A 20,783-nucleotide genomic window follows, 5' to 3' on the forward strand; every position below is an offset into this window, starting at 1 on the left:
TGGTGTATTCGTGGACAACAATCTTACTTGGTCTATTCACATTAAACATATTTCAAAAAAGTTAATTCTTATCTCTGGCTGCTGACAAAAATCAAAACATACATTCCTCTTCAGTATTGGGTCATCTTTTATAAAGTTATATTCAGCCATATCTGGACTACTGTAATGTAATTTGGGGTAATACCTCTAATTCAAACATAACAACACTTTTAAGACTCCAAAAGAGGACTTGCCATTTAATTCCAGATCAATCTATAGACAATTTTATTATTATTATTATTATTATTATTATTATTTCTAGTACTAAGAATTAAGTATTGCTATTGTCATTGATTGAAATAACAGTTTTACAATTGTTTTAATTCATGTAAAATACAGACTCACTGGGCAAATAAAGTATTGCAGTTTTAATTTGCATGCAAATTCTCTTATATTCATTATACAAGAGTATTGTTTTCATAGTTTTTGTTTTACAGCAATGTCTAAGAGACAATGTGTGCACATAGAGACACGATAAAGGGATACTCATCCGACCTGACTGGCATATACTAGTTGTCAAAGTCGTGATGGTTGTCCTCCTTGTTCTTATTGGTTAGACAAGGTCAGGGTCCTCTCTGAAAACTGAAACATACAAAGGGAGCATGCATTAGCTTTTCTCTTTTCTATCAGAATTTTAAGGGTTTCCCATCACAGCATCCCTTAGGTCTCAGGAGGATTGGATCAGTCTCGTTAAAGACACTTAACACATTAACCCCTGGAGCTTTTTGTCATTTTTGCCTGAAAATCGAGTAGGAAACACATTTTGAAAGCTATTTTTGAATAGACTCGAAAATGCCAAATCCCCGGTCATCTTTCTTTCAATAACATACTGCCTAGTTGTGTTACAAACATTGTTTTTCATTGGCTATTTGACTCATGCATGAGCAGAAGAGTAAGAGTTCTTTGTTGTTGTTTTTTTTTGCTGTTGGCTAAACGGAGCCATTATTTATGTATGGAGACACCTACTTTTTGCAAAGGCTCATCTGTCTATTTGCAGTTCATACAGGTTTGACTTAGATCTGAGACCAAAAAGTCTAAAATCCAAACACAAAATCAGATTCTGACCATGGGCAAATTTTGGGTTAAAAAAAAGTCGGGTCCAAAAAATGAGGTTTTTTAATCTGTATTCTGTAGTGCAACTAGATATTACAGATTATTTGGTATCATTGTTGAGCTACATCTGTCCACCTTTCTATAATACCACCCACTTTAGTGTTTCATGCATGACCATGACACTACAGAGCTCGGCAGTAGGCTACTACCTCCTGCACCGTTAAGTTGTCACTAGGGGTTAATGTGTTAAGCTGACATCATTTTTCCCCATTTAATGTGGAGTTCTGCTTTCTTCTTCATGAGAAGGGGCCCTGAGTGGCCAAGTGGTCTGAAGCGCTCACTGTTACTGATCACTATCATTTCACCTCTGTTGGCATGGGTTCAAGTCTCGTATTCGGCCAATGTGGGTATGTGAGAAAGCTTGCCAGTAGTTTCTCGTGGGTTGGTGGTTCATTATGGGGTTTTCCCAGGTTCTTCCTCCACCATTTATACTAGTCGCCATGTATAGCCTATCTTGAGCTGAAAAATGGTGTTAAACCCTACAACAACAACAACAACAACAAATCTTCATGAGAAAAAAATCAGATTTTTGATGTAGTCCATTCTTTTATATCATCTCCAATCCAAGTTTTTTGAAAAACAGTCTGTCCAGTCCCATTCTTCAATGATCTTCGTAAAGTATTCATTCCATATATTATTTAACACATGGTTATTGTAAAGTGTATTCTTACTGGTCCAGAGTTTCTACTCATCCTATGCATCTTCATGTAACAAACTGATGGAAATGGAAAGAAAGAAGCATGCTTGCAAAACATTATATTATTGCAGGGATAAGAGTGAGTAACACACTCCTCTCAACAGTGATAAGCAGTACCATTTCAGAACCTAAACCCATCAGTGGCAACAGGATTGAGTTACTCTGTACAGGGAGAGTTAGAGTCTTAAGTCTGTGAGGAAGAGTCTTCCTATGGATCAAAATAACCTGACTGGTCAAGAACCACTGGTCAGTAGTCACTGGGTGCTAGGCACCAGTTTCTGAGTAAGAGTCACCAGTTATTGCAGGCCCCTCACTATGGGGTTAGTGATTGGGTCAAGCCCCCCCCCCCCCCCCCCCCACCGCCTCACCACACTATAATCATTGAATCTTGCTAGGGACTGGGTGTTGGTATTCAGGTGCCCGACTTGAGAAGTGGATTTGATTTGCAGTTCCCCCTTTCTTATTATCCTACTCAATCATATATCCACCCTTGGGTCATTCAATGCAGGAAAGTGATTGGTCCTTCTCTTTTATATAGACATCAACTTCAGGCATTTGGCCTCAATATAGAGAAGTTGATGCTGCAGTCCAGTGACCAATGTCATCCTCTTGCAAAGTGGAGATTAAAAGGGGGAAAGGGGCAGGCCTCTTCTTCCAAATGATGAAAGGTCAAGAGGCACACTTGTACTCCTGCAAAGTCTAATGCTAGGGACAGTCCCCTCATTCTTTATGAAGAGTTTTGGGATTGGTGTCCCCATCACAGCAACAGACTGAACTTTGCTAAAGGTCCTGCCTCCCAGGAGTGAGAGCAGGATGAAGGCATCCTTTTAGTACTTGTGAACTCACTGGAGTTCATTGCAGAACAGGTTGGTTTGGTACCCCTCCCTCTGGGTCCCCTACCCACTACCAACTATTATCCCAGGTCATGAAGGAAGAAATGTGGTCTTTTAACTTGACAGTTTACCATCTTCTACCCCTAAGTTTATGTCCCATGCCCTCAGGCTCAGAGGACATACACATTTTCTCCAAGTTAAAGATATTCTCTGGGGCTGCTTCCACACAGATCTCCTCTTTCTCCCCCCTCATTCAGCCTCAGCTATGGTCAAGGAACTTTCTTAAATGTTTTGTAAGGAACAGGAGTACACTATGAAGCACAAGGGGTGATCTGTCCCTATTCCCTCTACATTGAGACCTCTGGTCTCTGCTTCCAGATATAGTTTTCACACTCTTTCAGGAACCCTTAAATCTCTTTGGAGTATTTCAAGTGGTTATTTCCTTGGGGATATGTGCCTGCTTTCCAGTGAAGACAATGGAAGCCTTAGATTTGCAGTCTGTGTTACTGGTCACCATAGCCTCACATGCCAAGCTTTTTTCTGATACACTAGGAAACTTCTGTGGGCTGCTTCACTGGAGGCAGAGACCCTCAATGGAGTTTTCATTCCCTCCATGTCATCCCAGGACCAAATGGGTCTGATGAAACTAGATATATTAAGAAGAGTTCTTCAAAGTCATGCAGCCACAGTCCAAAAACCATCCCAAATTTAGACCATGTCTTCAGCAGTTGTGCTCTATCAGGAGTCACTAGAGAGGCCACTAGAGGATGTTTGTGGTCCCCTCTCCCTTTCCTAAAAAAAGGTTTGGCAGCCCAAGGGACTTGCCTTACAATATTAGATAACACATAAAAACATGTACAGCATCTTGATTACAAAACAAAACGTGATGAAATGACAAAAACATGCTGACAGTAATTAAGGAAATAAACATTAAGTCTTTAAGTCTGTTCTTGTTGTCATAAGTATTGTATGGTTTTATGTTTTAGGAGATCAGGACACTTATTTTCAATTTCAACTCTAATTTACAATTATCTGATTCTGCAATTAGCCAATAATTTTTTTCCATCATATTTTCCATATCTGCATTTATGCTTTTATTTTCATTTTGGGCATTCATCTCCTTTCCCATCTCAAATTCATCTTTCAGATTAAAGGTTTAAATTGTACAAAAACTTACAAAATTTAGAAAGAAACAAGCTACTTTTGATTATCATTTGTCAAATATGTTGGTTCAGATGAGTTATGGACCCATTTCCATTCCTCCTATTGAATGCCATCATCATATGCTATGGAAGACTCTCTGTTACACTTCTTTAGCACCCACTGGTGCCTTTGCTGAAATTTCCTTGTTTTTCATGAGTTGTATAAACAAATATATGTCATCAACAACGATAAGGGACCATGCTTGGAAGAGAAATGTTAATTGGCTCATTTAGTCAGCCTGAGAGGTCAGGTAATGTCATAGTGGTGAGAAACACTGATTTGCACTTGCACTGATTGGTTAAGCAGGTTTTTGTATATTTTCACATCTGAAAATGTCATAATGTCCATTAACTTAGATTTCACTTAATACTCAGCTGATTAATATGTATACCACCTATAAATGACTTGTATGTTACTCATCTAAGCAATGTTGTTGATGCAGGGAAATGCATTGTTCTTATTATATCATATTTATTCTTGCATATACTAACTTTTCACATACTTTATTACACATGTGAATCATAAGTAAATTACAAGTGACCTTTAGGTACCCTACAAGTTGAGCATGTATCACTTATATACTGGAATAAGTTCTTTTTTTCATAAGGGTGTTTATCTCTCTGCTTGTTACTACTGTATAGTATTGTTTGGAAAGTTGCAACCAAAAATTTCAAAGGTAACCTTTTCCATGATAAGGATCAAAGAGAACACTTGCAGTAATGTAGTTGGAGTTGATAATTAGTCTGAGGTTAAATGCAAATGTTGGGCAGTGAAAGTGTAATGTGTAATATACTTGTATGAATAAGTAAATCAGTGAATATTTAATAGATGGATATTTCATGTTTGAGAATAATTCATAAATTGGTGAATTGATGGAATTAATATTTTTAAACCATTATAACTTATTAACCATTTGACTTATTTTCATTCAATGATTTAGTTTGCAAGTGTTAGCTTTGCTGTATCTATTCCTTGTGATTCCTCTGTCATGAATTATGCCTCAACAGTCTTCTTTTAAAAAAATAGAAAATAGTATCACAAGTTATTATAGCAACTAATCTATCATATTTAACAGCAAGTTAAGGAGCAGTCTTTTCAGAGATTTCTTTATATTACTGGGCCCTTATAGTGACTTTGTCATTCTGTACCATTATTAAAATTATGTGTACTTAAAATAGTCTATTTTGTTCTTTGATCACTCTATCCAGTCCACATAAAATCAAGAGTAGAACCATGCCATGCACCTATATGAGACTTCTGATGTTGATTCAGCAACACAGAAATGCTGTTGTCTCCTATGGGTAATGGACTGGGTTAGCCATGCAGCAACATTAATATCTATTGTATTAATGCACGAGCTGAACTTCCCTCAGGTTTTCAAAAGTGTATGTAAAGATGTCCACATGAAGGCTTGAACAGGACAGTTCCACCCCTTGAATACTTATCTTGAAAATAAAATGAATGCAAGAAAGAAAGAAAGAAATAAAGCTTGAATTCTAAAGGTATTTCTTTGTGCCAGGTATCTCCAGTCTCAAGAATGATTCCTCAATGTGTCCTTGTGAAGGTCACTTAATTCCCATTTCCTTGGCATGATACAGCCAATAATGCATTAGAGGTGCCATTAAAACCAGCAAAAAGAGAAACAAACTCCTGAAAAACTTGGTTTAAGAAGTTGAAGTTCTTGCTTATGACAGTTGAATTTAATAAATATTGTTCTAACTACTTGGCTTCAGACATTAGATCCAAAGTAAAACAATACAAATAAATAGATAGGTTCCATGGTGTGAAGTCAAAACATAACAAATTTTCTTAATTTTCAGTGGAGATCTGTGAAAGTGCAACCATTCTTAAAAGAAGCACAAGTCAAGAAAATGTGTATGAGAATTCCAATGCAAAAGTGAATTCTTCTGGTAACAATAAGTATGAAAATCCAGGGGACTTGGCTACGAAAGGTCCAGGGGTAGGTAAATTTCCATTTTTTTAAACAGTTATTTAATGGCCATTGGATAGCCCAGTGTTGGTCATCTTTTGTCTGCCATTTGTGATATATCCATCAACAGTTGCTTCATTCAGCTTCTTCATAATTTCTTGCCTAGTTTCAACTAAGCAATAAAGATACACAATTTCGAGGGGCCCCAGTTGACTGAATACACAATTTAAACCATTCAAGCTTAAGAGATTAAACATTGTTTGCCTATACATCATCACTAGAAGGTGGTTTGTGTGTGGATGGGGATCTTATCAAGGTCAAGATCACAGTTCATTATTTTACATATTCTCTTTCACTCTTTACCTGAGGTCATTTGAGATTAAGGAATGAAACTTGGTATACTTGTATATCATTACTAGAATATGTGTCACATACTTCAGTAGGGTTCCTATCTTAAGAGCCAAGGTCACAGCTCAATATTTTAATTTCCTTCTGTTTTCTTTTGGCTCTCAACCTTTAGAGCTATTCAAGATTAAGGCATATAATTGTTACAACTCGAAGTCTTAAACTACATAACAGAAAGAAGGGAAGCCAACAAGTTTAGTAAAATCAACAAATTGTATTGTGAATTAAATCCCAAATAATCCCAAATGTTCTATCACAAGTCCAGATATATAGAATGTTCTGAATGAATTTCAATAGTCTTCATTGTCCTGATTTACCAGTACTCTTCAATGTTGTATCACAATGATACAATCAGTAATGTCTTTGAATGAGTTCTCAATAATCCCAAAGTAGAGTTTTAGTCCAACGAGTCAATGAGCACTTTCTACTCTGGTAGGGTAGGGTGTGCTCTGGGTGGATGTCTCGCTTAATTTGGTTTTCGTTATCTAGAGGTTGACCACCCTCGATGGTATTGCCCAGTTCGAGTAAATATAAATATAAGTGGTGAAAACTTATAGGTGAAATAGATAGAGATCTGAACAGATATATAGAACAAACCAACACGAGCCCCGTACATGTAAACAAACAATTTAATCAATTACATAAAACAACTGTGAGAATTCATTACATCAGGAATATACTCTGCTTTTAGAAATAAAATTTCCACCGAATTACAATAAAGAAAATAAAACAAATATATTTAAATTAGGTAGCTGATCTGTTTACTGATATATTTAGTTCATCATAGGATCAAGTGAACAATCAAAGTAATGCCTTGTGCGATTGCAACCTGTTCGTCCATTTCACTCTACTTCTGCTGTTGCTGTTCAGACCCCTGGATCTCAGGATGATACTTTTCACAATACTTCTCAGGATACTCTCAGAATGCGTCTCAGATTTGATACATCATAGGATTACTTCACAGGATTGTACGTCCCACTGCATCTCTCTATACTTCTCAGTATACGTCTCAGAATTGATACGTCACAGGATTACGTCACAGGGTTATACGTTTCAGGAGCTATTTTCTCCCTTTTAAATAAATATAAATAGAGACAACCTAAATTTCATGTTATGTATTTATGATACAGGGGATTTTGCATTATCCCTCCCTCATTATCAGATATTCCTATCGGTGTTAAACAGATGCTAGGACTATCTGTCGACTCCACATGTCCTATAATGACCCTAGTTAGTTGAATGGCTAATTCATCACACAATAACACACCACATGAGGCCTTGTGGTTCTGAGCCAGCCTCAATTTACACAAGCGAATAAATGAGATACATTACATGAATTACTACGCCATTTCAGTCAATACACACTTTTAATCATACATGAAATCTTCTAAATTCTGTGAATTCACATGGTTTCTCATAATCATATTAAGTAATGTAATGCATTAAATTCTTAGAACCTAATTCTTATGCAAACAAGACGACAAATTCAAACAATTCGTCAAACTTATCTAAAGATTAATGCACGACGTCCTATGTATAAACTCAACACAGTTATACTCCCTTAAACAAATTATTATACGAATGTAGAAAAAAGATTCATGCAAATAAAAGTAAATAAATTAAGCAAAACATATATAGCATCAACAAATTACATGGAATTGTCACTGTTCCTCCCTCTAATTGCCAAATTAGTTCATCGGTTTCTTTCAACAACAGTCCCCTTTGGACAACAGTTCTTTTACGAGGGAATTTCTTGCAAATTCCTTGGAGTCCTGGTGTTTCCTCTTACAGGAAGAGCTTAAACTGATTAAAATTTTTGATGTGGCGATATTAAAACCTAGGAAATTTTGGGTGGAAAACACGCTCTTATTTAGCATAATCAATCAGAATCAAATATCTCTGCTGCCTTTTTCAGAGGTGCCAAAGTCGGGGTCAGCTTGACCTGGTAGTTTCAGTAACTAGAGTTTCTGTGATTTTTCAATTGTGAAAGTTTTACCCTGAAGTCAAAGTTGACTGTGTCCCTATTTGTCCGTCTCACTGCTGTTTAAACAAATGCTTAATTAGGAACAAAATTCTCCCTCAAAAAGACATTACCGATCATGGCTGTCACAGGATGAAGCCGGGTTGGGACTGGATTAGGGAAGACACCAAAAGCAACTGCATTTACAAGATGTTTATTTATAAACGCAATTTAAATATAAACAAATCTGACACCATTATAAACAAAAAGATAAGGAAAATTGTAAAGTTCCTAACATGGAACTATCAACAATTAACTCAAAGAGGAAAAACTCTAAACATTAATTTAACAAATGGAATTTCAAAACAAAACGTGAATTTCTATCACCGATCAACAAATTAAAGTGACCTACACCCCAATATAAAGAGTCTTGAATGTATCGTTCAAATAACGATTTAGAAAAAAATGTCATTATGAATGTATTGTCCAAATAACAATTTAGAAAAGCAGGTAAATTTTAATGTATCATTCATAAAACAATATTGAAAAGCAGTGTAAATTACAAACCTATCGATCGTTCATATAACGATAGGAATGAATGAAATTACGATTCTATCGATCGTTCATATAACAATAGGAATGAATGAAATTACGAACCTATCGATCATTCACATAACGATATAGCAATAGGGATGAATGAAATTATGAACCTATCGATCGTTCACATAACGTATAGCAATACTTGTAATTATGAACCTATCGATCGTAAACTGATATTGAAATAGGAATAGGAATGAATGACATGATGAACCTATCGATCGTTCATATAACGACATAACAATAGGAATGAATGACATTATGAACCTATCGATCGTTCATATGATGACATAATAGGATTGAATGACATTATGAAATGTAATTGTGGAAATAACATGGAACGCTATAACTATCGTGGCATCCATTTGACGACCAAGATGTTAACTCCGGTTCCACGTGCTCTAGTAAATGGCCAGAGAAGCACCCACGCATGGTCCGCTCCTCTCAGTCCGCTGAAGGATCCCTCACATCACAGACCCGATGGTCGCGAAGACCTGGTCCCTTGCATCGAGAAAACCAGTCCACTCTTCTGATCCAATGTCACCAAAACACAGCGTATACGTCACACGAAACCCCACAGAGTTCTGTGACTCCACATCAAACGATGTACAAGGCAAGGCAGGCATGTATAAAGCAGCTCTACAGCTGGTGACTCCACATCAAACCATATACAAGGCATGGCATTTAGGCAGCTAAAATGATAACAACTAAACCGTGTAGTACATATGACACGGTTTTAAGTACTTCTGCATTGATATATGTAGCGCATGCACACACATGAATTCGTTACCCATTACATTAATCGTTTAATGCATGCAGCGTATAATTAAATATCAGTTTGTCTGCTCAGTTACAACAAATACCTAACATGAACCAGACTATAAAGTATTTCTAATATGGCGTTGTATAACCTAGATATTGACTCTCCGTAGAATTTAGAATAAATATATGTTTCCTGCTCGTTAGCTACTGCATCCAATGAATATGTTTGCAGATATAAGACTTTTTGAAACATTAATTAAGGTTCTAAAACATCTAAAGTATGAAAACAATTCTGTCATATAAATGAATAGTAATAAAGAAAATTTCATTACCTCTACAGCTGGAGATTTGCTTCCGTAAAGGGGTAAGCTTCCTGACAAGACTCTGCATAATGTGATTTGGTTATAGAGAATTTGCTCTATATGTACACTAGCTGTGACAGATATGTGCAGCTAGGTACTTAGGTTTCCCTGCTGCAGGCAATTTGTTCATGCAGCATGGTCTGAGTTTCGCTTAGGATTTCGAAATAACTAAGCCAAAAAAAATATACCACCCTCGGGTGATGCTGTATGCAGCAACGAAACCAGAGTACATTTTTGACAACATATACATATTGATATAACTCCTACACAATTTTGTGACCCCTTAAAAAGAAGTGTAAACACTTTTAGAAAAACACGGAATTGTGTCAAAAATAACTGAAACGTTACTTACATTTGTAGAAAAAAAAAATGCAAATGTCACTCTGCTTAAATAATCAGTCCCTATGTTTTCCGACCCTCTGATTGCTTCGATCCGGAAACAATATGGCTGCAGATTCAATGCCCAACGCATCAATCTTGCATTGGCAAGTTTTGCCCTGTTCAAATATATGAGAGGCTGATGGTCCGTTTCAAGGACAAATTCCTTTCCGAAAAGGTGCGTATGGAATTTCCATATACCCCACACCAGTGCCAAACACTCCTTTTCGATCACGGAGCAATTTTGCTCCCTAGGCAGCAATTTCCTACTAGCATAAGATATGGGTAATGTTACTCCCTCTTGCTCTTGTATCAGAATGGCTCCTAATCCTGTATCGGAAGCGTCAGTTCTCAATATGAATTATTTATTTAATTCTGGCAACTTTAGAATCGGTGCACTGATCAATCTTCCCTTAAGAGTGTTAAAAGCTCTTTCCTGACATGAACCCCAAGAAACTTTATTGGGCTGCCCCTTCCTAGTTAAATCCGTCAATGGACTAGCTAGAGCGGCGAAATTTGGAATGAACTTCCTATAAAATCCTATCAACCGAAGAAATGATCGTATGTTTCTTGCTTTCTGGCCTAGGAGCGTCTTTGATTGCTTAAATTTTGCCAGGGTGTGGCTTTACTTTCCCTGACCCACTTACTACATGGCCCAAGCATTCCAAGTTAGAATATGCTATACTTCACTTGGAGGGTCTCGCTATGAGATTTGCCTTGCGGAGTCTGTCGAACAGATCAACTAACTAACATGCTCTTCACAGGTATGCGTATATACAAAAGTATCATCGATGAAACTATCAACGTTATTCATGCCTTTTAACAGTTTTCACACATAGGTAACATACTTTCACTCAAACATCGATAATGACATTAACAATAACAAAGAAAAAACTTTCTCTCAAATCATGATAATGACGTTTAACAATAACAAAGAACGTTCGCTCAAATAGCGATAATGATGTGAACTTAGATGGCTCTAAGCTATAATGATGGTATTTCTGGTTTTACAGCAATGATGGTGGGTATTTTATGCTCGAGTAGTGATCATGATATGTAACCCAAATGGTGGGAGATAACCTGATGTCCAAAATGACACTCACAGGGTACCTTTAGTCCCACCACTGTTGAATGGTGAAGGAGCCACCATGCATGACCCGCCACTCCCAGCCTACCCATCGATCCCTTGGACCTTGCAAGCCCGTTGGTTCTGGAGCCCTGGTTCCTCTACACAAGATAACCCCAATCTCCCTATGAACCTAACGTCACCACCGACAGCAGCACACTAGGTACATATCAAGTCACAAAGAACCACCATATGACGCCCGAACCAGCACCATGGCTAAAACCTCCCCTCTAACAGTTTCACAGCTGACAACACAAACACCATCAGCTCTATAGACAGTGGCCCAACAAATACGGACAGTCACTGGCTTTCTGATCAGCTCCATCCCATCACATCACAGACAGTAAAGTTCAGACACTAAAAAAGACAGACAGCATCGACTGCTCCTCATGAACGAATAATCTAAGGGCCTCGCCCTCATACCCAAACTGTTTGCCCAACTCCACTAGATCTTTGGGTGACGACATAATAAATACTGTTGATAAGAACACCAATCTTAAGTGTACCATCATAACACCTACAATTTTAGTATTACACGAACCGACCGTATATTCCTTCAAATATGTGCAATATGTATATATAATAAACAAATGGTAATAATAATAAAAAAAACGGAACACTAGTGCGGTATTCACTCACCCGCCTGAATTATCTCTTGTCAGGAAGGTCACTATCTGAAACATAACTGAAAAATCTTACCGGAGTCAAGACCTATGCAAATTAACGACCTACTCCTCCTAATCTAATAATGCTCCTCCTAATCCAATGATGCTCCTCCTAATCCAATAATCCCAGTTCTGACACCATTTGTCACAGGATAAAGCCAGGTTGGGACTGGATTAGGGAAGACACCAAAAGTGACTGCATTTACAAGATGTTTATTTATAAACGCAATTTAAATATAAACAAATCTGACACCATTATAAACAAAAAGATAAGGAAAATTATAAAGTTCCTAACATGGAACTATCAACAATTAACTCAACGAGGAAAAACTCTAAACATTAATTTAACAAATGGAATTTCAAAACAAAACGTGAATTCTATCACCGATCAACAAATTAAAGTGACCTACACCCCACTATAAAGAGTCTTGAATATATCGTTCAAATAATGATTTAAAAAGAATGTAATTATGAATGTATTGTTCAAATAATGATTTAGAAAAGCAGGTAAATTTTAACGTATCATTCATAAAATGATATTGAAAAGCAGTGTATATCACAAACCTATCAATCGTTCATATAATGATAGGAATGAATGAAATTACGAACCTATCGATCGTTCATATAACAACAGGAATGAATGAAATTATGAACCTATCGATCATTCACATAACAATATAGCAATAAGGATGAATAAAATTATGAACCTATCAATCGTTCACATAACGATATAGCAATACGTGTAATTATGAACCTATCATTCGCAAACCGATATTGAAATAGGAAAGAATGAAATGATGAACCTATCGATCATAAACTGATATTGAAATAGGAATAGGAATGAATGACATTGTGAACCTATCGATCATTCATATAACGATAGGAATGAATGAAATGAACCTATCGATCATTCATATAACGACATAACAATAGGAATGAATGAAATTATGAACCTATCGATCGTTCATATGATGACATAATAGGAATGAATGACATTATGAAATGCAATTGTGGAAATAACATGGAACACTATAACTATCGTGGCACCCATTTGACGACCAAGATGTTAACTCCGGTGTCACGTGCTCTAGTAAATGGCCAGAGAAGTACCCACGCATGGTCGGCTCCTCTCAGTCTGTTGAAGGATCCCTCACATCACAGTCCCGGTGGTCGCGAAGACCTGGTCCCTCGCATCGAGAAAACCAGTCCACTCTTCTGATCCAATGTCACCAAAACACAGCGTATACGTCACACGAAACCCCACAGAGTTCTGTGACTCCACATCAAACAATGTACAAGGCATGGCAGGCTTGTATAAAGCAGCTCTACAGCTGGTGACTCCACATCAAACCATATACAAGGCATGGCATTTAGGCAGCTAAAACGATAACAACTAAACCGTGTAGTACATATGACACGGTTTTAAGTACTTCTGCATTGATATATGTAGCGCATGCGCGCACATGAATTCATTACCCATTACATTAATCGTTTAATGCATGCAGCGTATAATTAAATATCAGTTTGTCTGTTCAGTTACAACAAATAACTAACTCGAACCAGACTGTAAAGTATTTCTAATATGACATTGTATAACCTTGGTATTGACTCTCCGTAGAATTTAGAATAAATATATGTTTCCTGCTCATTAGCTACTGCATTCAGTGAATATGTTTGCAGATATAAGTCTTTTTGAAGCATTAATTAAAGTCCTAAAACATCTAAAGTATGAAAACAATTCTGTCATATAAACGAATAGTAATAAAGAAAATTTCATTACCTCTACAGCTGGAGATTTGCTTCCGTAAAGGGGTAAGCTTCCTGACAAGACTCTGCGTAATGTTATTTGGTTGTAGAGAATTTGCTCTATATGTACACTAGCTGTGACAGATATGCGCAGCTAGGTACTTAGGTTTCCCCGCTGCAGGCAATATGTTCGTGCAGTATGGTCTGAGTTTTGCTCAGGATTTCAAAATAACATAGCCGAAAAAATATACCACCCTCGGGTGATGCTGTACGTGGCAACGAAGCCAGAGTATATTTTTGACAACATATACATATTGATATAACTCCAATAAAATTTCGTGACAATGGCAGTATGGCGATTTGATACGTGCCTGTCTCCATAAATATAATTAATTGTTCTCTGGTCTCAACTAATGTATTCTTCTTAGATCGCCAGAAATTTGCCCATTCACATACTCCCAGTGAATAATTATATCTGAACACAACTATAAACTCTGGTCATTGATTTCCAAAGATTGATATGAAATAGGAATGAATAAATTAGTGTTTACCAAACACCTATATTTACAGATACCCACTTGACATATGATACAAAAGATTTCCAGTGAAAAATTTCATACTAACTCATAAACAAGGTCAGGTCTTAGACTCAGATTCAAGTAAACATCTTCTTTACTTCATACAATCATGACAAAAGTCAGGTAGGCAAAAGACCACCCTCAGTTACTGACAACAATTAATCAAACAATATAAATATACATAATATTAACTAATATGCTTATGCATTATCATTAGATGGTATGTCAAGTGTCATATTTTTTCAGTCTTGGTTATAGCACAATATTTTCATTTTTTCCATCTTTCTTTCCCTTCTACTCTCATTTGAGATTCAGAGATGACAGTTGGTACACATATATAGTCTGTTGAATATGTGTTGGAATCACTTTGGGGTTTGCATCTTCAAGGTCAGGGACAATGGACAGTTTCTTTGCCTTCAGTCACCTTTTTCATCCTGTTTTCTAACTTTTTAGCTGTTAAGATAAACAGATGAAACTTAATGTACATAACTTAATGTATCACTACAAGATGTACTGCATTGCATAATTGGGGATTTATTTTTGAGGCCAAGATCATTGACAAAGTTTCGTTTTGCCACTTTTCAGCATGTCTCAATATATTTACAGATCGGTGTTAAAGCTCAGTTCTGCTTACTGGTTGATGGTAAACAAAGATTCACGTGATTTGCTTGTCACACCATAAAAGGAAATTTCTTCACTTGTGCAATAAATCATATACTTGTAATTTTGGATTTTTGGAATAATAGGGAAAAACAAAAATATGATCCAATTCTGGTTCCATATTAAGTTTTTGGAGCTGGGCAACTTTAAAAGGGTACATAATTCTAAAATTACTCAGAGTTGCATTGTCTTAATAAAAGTTAGCCAAACTGTTATGTCAGACTTCAGGATCAAGTGGCAGTTATTATAATAAATACTTGATTTTATGGAGGTAGCTCAGTTAGTTATCCAGTAAGTATGCTAGTAAAGCATTATTTTAAAAGTTGTTTGACAATCAAATACTCTTTTGCATAGTTCATATTCTAGTTAAATGGTATGGCAAGCAGTTGTACTATGTGCTTTTGGGAAGTGCAGTGCCCTAGTCCATCCCAGTAACCAATGGATGAGGAGGGCCAGTGAGCAGACTTATTGTGTATGCCCATTGGGGGTTGTACACACATGTGGTTATATGCAGTTGTTGGTGTGCCAGGCTAACAATTTTCAAATGTGCATGTTGGTACATCTGCAGGTTTGCAGGAATATTTTGTATGTGCATGCAGATATCTCCGGGCTGCAAAAGCCCCATGCCACTGTGAATAAAATATGAATAACATGCAGGTGGCCCACATTTTCTCCCCCACCCCACCCCCAGTCAGGGATTGTTACACTGCATGTGGTTGTTTGTAGTCATTGGTAAGCTGCACTTAAGATTTTCAAACACGTGCATGTGGAAACATCTGCATGTCTCTAACTGATCATGGGAATATTTACATGTGTGCACAAAGAGCAATTCTGAAGAGAAAAATTGTTACCCTCATGTGAGCAGTGGGTGTCCTTATGGGTGTGAGTGTGGTAAAAAAAAAATGAAACTCATTAGACAAAATAATCAAAAGTAAACTGACATCACAGAATATGGTGAACATGAAAGAATTTGAGAGAAAATATCAAACTTTGTTAAATCAAACAGCTCATTACTGAGATGCTAAAAAGAATTTTAGTGAATTACATTTCAGGCCAAATCACTGACATCGTTAAGCACATGTTCATTGATGATGTCAAGGGTTTTCATGCCTAGTTGTCATGCGAATGGCAACACTTTGGGGACCATTTTTTGAACAGATGTTCAGCTACATCACCAAGGCAATTGCCTTATGTCACAAGATGAAGCCGGGTTGGGATTGGATTAGTGAAGACACCCAAAGCAACTGTGTTAATAAGATGTTTATTTATAAACGCAAATTAAATAACAAATCTGATACCATTATAAACAAAAAAATAAGGAAAATTATAAAGTTTCTAACATGGAACTATCAACAACAAGTAACTCAACGAGAAAACTCAAACATGAATTTAACGAATGGAATTTCAGACAAACGTGAATGAAGTCCTATCACTTGTCAACAAAATAAAAGTATATGATCTACACCCCAATATAAACAAGGTCTTCTTAAGCACCAAGGGATATAGGGATATGTATAAATTGATGAATCTATCGCTCATATAGCGATATTGAAATGGGAATGCATGTAATTATGAACTTATCATCATATAACGATATTTAAATGGGAATGCATGTAAATTTTGCTCAGATAGCAATAGTGGAAATAACAATGACATGTAACATGTAATATATATATATATAACTATCGAAGTGCCCATTTGACATCCAAGATTTATCTCTGGTTCCACTCGCTCTAGTCAAAGGTCAGAGAAGTGCCCATGCATGGTCCGTCCCTCTCATTTTGTTGAAGGATCCCTCGAGAGCCCTCACATTTAATACAGACTCGATGGTCGTGAAGCCATGGTTCCTCACATCAAGAACAGCAGTACACTGTTCCGAACCAATGTCACCAGACACAGCGTACACGTCACAAGAAACCACACAAAGCTCTGTGATTCCACATCACCAGACCATACATAAATAAGCTAAACTTATAACAACTAAACCATGTAGTTCGTATGACATGGTTAAGTACTTCTACATTGATATATGTTGCGCATGCGCGCACATGAATTCGTTACCCATTACATTAATCGTTCAATGTATGCAGCGTATTTTTAAATTCAATTCATCTGTTCAGTTACAACAATTAGCTAACTCGAACCAGCCTATAGTATTTCTAATATCATGGCATTGTATAACCTAGGTATTGACTCTCAGTAGAATTTAGAATGAATTCTAAAACAGCTAATATATGAGACAATTCAGTCATATAAACGAATAGTAATAAAGAATGCTTAAATTTCAATACCTCTACAGCTGGAGATTTGCTCCCGTAAAGAGGTAAGCTTCCTGACAATACTCGTCGTAATGTAATTTGTTTATAGAGAATTTTCTCTATATGTATACTAGCTGTGATAGATATGCACAGCTAGGTACTTAGGTTTTTGCTGCAGGCAATTTGCACATGCAGCATGGGTTGAGTTTCGCTCGGTATTTCGAATAACTAAAGCCAAAAAAATATACCACCCTCGGGTGATGCTGTGCACGACAATGAAACCTGAGTACATTTTTGATTACATATATATATATATATTGATATAACTCATACACAATTCTGTGACACCATAATAGGTGCAGTATACGAGCACTTGCGAATTTATTACTCACACAGATATTGCTTCATAGTGACGCACAATCTTCATTGTTGTTTTCTTGTTATACCAATGATTAATTGTGGCAACATAAGTAATAATAATAATAATAATAATAATGACCTTATTTAAAGAGGGTAACACAATTAGCTAGAAACTAATCTACCTTGAGGCCCTTATACAAAGGAATTTATTTATTTTAGCTGCATCTCTGAAGCCACTGGATATATTGGGTTCAGAAGAAGGAAATAGAGTGGGCATAAGTCGCTGGGTCACAGATGTTCACATTCAGTCATTATCTTGCTGCACAAATCAAGCAGATGCCCATGCTGTCCAGCAGTGAGCAATGAGAACTTCAATTGCAACAACTTGTTGTTACACTGTAGATAACTTGGTTAGTTGGCACAACCAAAATCAGATCACCTAGAGATACATTGGAGGAGAAACTGTATAAGCATGGCTTGACACCCGTATGAAGATTCACAACTTCCTGCAAAGGCATTGAACATTAGATTGACTGTAATTGTCAGCATGATATTGACATTTCCAGGTGCAACATGATGTCCATCATCATCAGCATAGTTATTGTGGGTTAATATCTGCGTATCTGGGTCACTTGTGACCTGCTTGGGTCATCTGAGCATGATTTTGAACAACAAGTTGCCAATTACAACCTGGGATTTTTTGTTGGATATTTTGATGGCCAGGCTACATGTCAGTTTGTGGACAGTAAGGGCAATTTTTGTTGTTGATATTCTTGATATGTCACTGACATTCCTCACTGATGGCTTCAATTTTGTATGTGCCCACAAGGTACTGATGGTGTTGTACTTATGCACATGGTCACCCCAGTCGTCAGTTTTCATTTTCCACACAAGTGAGTTATTTGCTGGTAAATCCCTGCATGGTTTAGATGTTGTTTCAATTGTGAGGTATCAACAAATGTGCATGGATGTGCTCCAACTGTTCTACTGCCTTTTATGCTTCACAAAAACATACTAATGATAAAGTCTTACTATGTCAGAAGCAATCGTACAAACCACAAAAACCAGATTTGGCTTCCTGAGCTGACCACAGATTAAAATGTAAACCCTAGCACCGCTGAGGTCACACAAGTAGTATGACCAAACCCAAATTTGAAATTGTATTTCTGAACATGATGATAGGGGGTGCGTGGTCTGGGCCTGACGTCCCGCTTGCCAAAGGAAAGTGAAGCGTCTCTCATAGCCTCTCCTTCCCAGGTGTAGTGATCGCCGCAGGACCACTGTCTCGCTCTGCGGGGCAGGAGGTTACTTGCATATGGCCTCTTCTACACTATTGTGTCCACAGCAGCACCTTCACGCGGTGCCCCCTGTCTTAACAGAGCCTGCTGTGTGGCGCGACCGAGTACCCGGCGGTATAACTGGGTGGGCAGACTGGGCTCATTAGCCTTGGCAGGCAACCAGTCTAAGAGAAGGGAAACTCTGACCCCAAACCCGGGCAGATGAAGCTCGTTAGCCTTGTCAGGCAGTTCATCTAGGAGAAGGAAACTCTGATTCAAATGCAACCAAGTCCGATCCATTGGATTATGGCTCCACTGCCTTGTGGATATCTTCGGGAGAAGGAAAGGCTACGGGAGTAAACCCAGACAGAAAATCAGGAGTGGAGCCCCTAAGGCGGCTGGGGGTCGACTACGACTTCCTTCCGGCAGCTCCTGCATCCAAACTGGTGCCAAATGTCATGCTCAGCATTCCTTTGGACCCCACCAGCAAGGATGAGAGGGGGATCCTGACGTCTGGGCAGCCCAGGATCTCCATACTCCACGCCCAGGCTTGCGCCCTGGAGAGGACACTCCAGTCTCGCTACTGAGTGAGGAAACAACACGGAAGCTGACAGTTTACGGGTTATAAGTCCCACCCGATTGGCGTAGGGAAGGGGCGCCACGGGTCAGCTTTGACGGTGGGAGGGATCATCGTGTCCCACTGGCCAACTATTGCCCGCCTCAAGCCGGGCAGCCCCCGGTCAATAAGGTGTTGACCCGCCATTGTCTGCCTGCTCCAGTGGGTGTCTGGAGCTCAGTGTGTTGTTCAGCATGACAAGCAGACGGTAATTCCACACCAGACAAAAGAAACAAGAAACCAATAAAGAAGACTCCAGCTCTTCGATTTGCAAGCTGGAATGTGTGCACCATATGTACAGGCATCTCCGACGACCTCAGAAAAGTGGACGACACCAGAAAGACGGCCATCATCGATAGAGAACTCAGAGAGGAAAACTACACCTTCTTCTGGAAGGGTCGAGAACCTGAGGAGCCCCGTCAGCACGGAGTGGGTTTTGCCATCAAAAACAATCTCCTGGCCTCGGTTGAACCTCCCACAGGGGGCACTGAGCGTCTCTTGTCCATCCGCCTCACCACCACTTCAGGTCCTGTCAACATCATCAGTGTCTACGCCTCAACCCTCACGTCATCAGAAGACGTGAAGGATCAGTTCTATGGGCAGCTGGACGAACAGATCAAAGGATGCCCCAAAAATGAACCACTATTCCTCCTCGGCAACTTTAATGCCAGAGTAGGTGCGGACCACGAGTCATGGCCTACCTGCCTTGGATATCATGGCACTGGAAAGACCAACGAAAACGGCCAGAGACTGCTGGAGCTATGCACCTACCATGGCCTGTGCATCACAAACACCTTCTTCAAGTGTAAGCCACAACACAAAGTGTCATGGAAACACCCCAGATCTCATCACTGGCACCAACTCGACTTGGTCATCACCAGGCGCTCTGCCCTTAACAGCGTCCTCTCCACCAGAACCTACCACAGTGCAGACTGTGACTCCGACCATGCCCTTGTGAGCAGCAGAGTGCGACTACAGCCACATGCGCTACACTGCTCAAAACCAAAAGGACGTCCTCGCATAAACACTGCACAGATGTCAGTCCCTGCCAAGGTGGAGGAGTATGTGTCTGCCCTGAACAAGGCTCTCCAGGATCTGCCTGAGTATGACACTACAGCCAAGTGGAATGCCATGAAGGGTGCCATCTACAGTACGGCTATGTCAACGTTTGGCAAGAAGGAACGACCCAGCCAGGACTGGTTCAATGCACACCTATCA

The 20,783-nt window shown here is 38.5% G+C and overlaps 1 protein-coding gene across 1 annotated transcript in view; it reads left to right on the forward strand.

The window, feature by feature from the left end:
* Positions 1 to 20,783, forward strand: part of LOC149774894 (uncharacterized) — a 194,136-nt gene that overhangs the window by 161,468 nt on the left and 11,885 nt on the right. The window contains exon 7 of the mRNA XM_089944630.1: positions 5,706 to 5,845. Coding sequence (XP_089800756.1) covers positions 5,706 to 5,845 — 140 coding nt within the window. The remainder of the gene's footprint in view (positions 1 to 5,705; positions 5,846 to 20,783) is intronic.

This window comes from Sinohyriopsis cumingii, unplaced genomic scaffold, assembly GCF_028554795.1.
Source record: "Sinohyriopsis cumingii isolate HCF-2022 unplaced genomic scaffold, ASM2855479v2 utg000069l, whole genome shotgun sequence".
NCBI lineage: Eukaryota > Metazoa > Mollusca > Bivalvia > Unionida > Unionidae > Sinohyriopsis > Sinohyriopsis cumingii.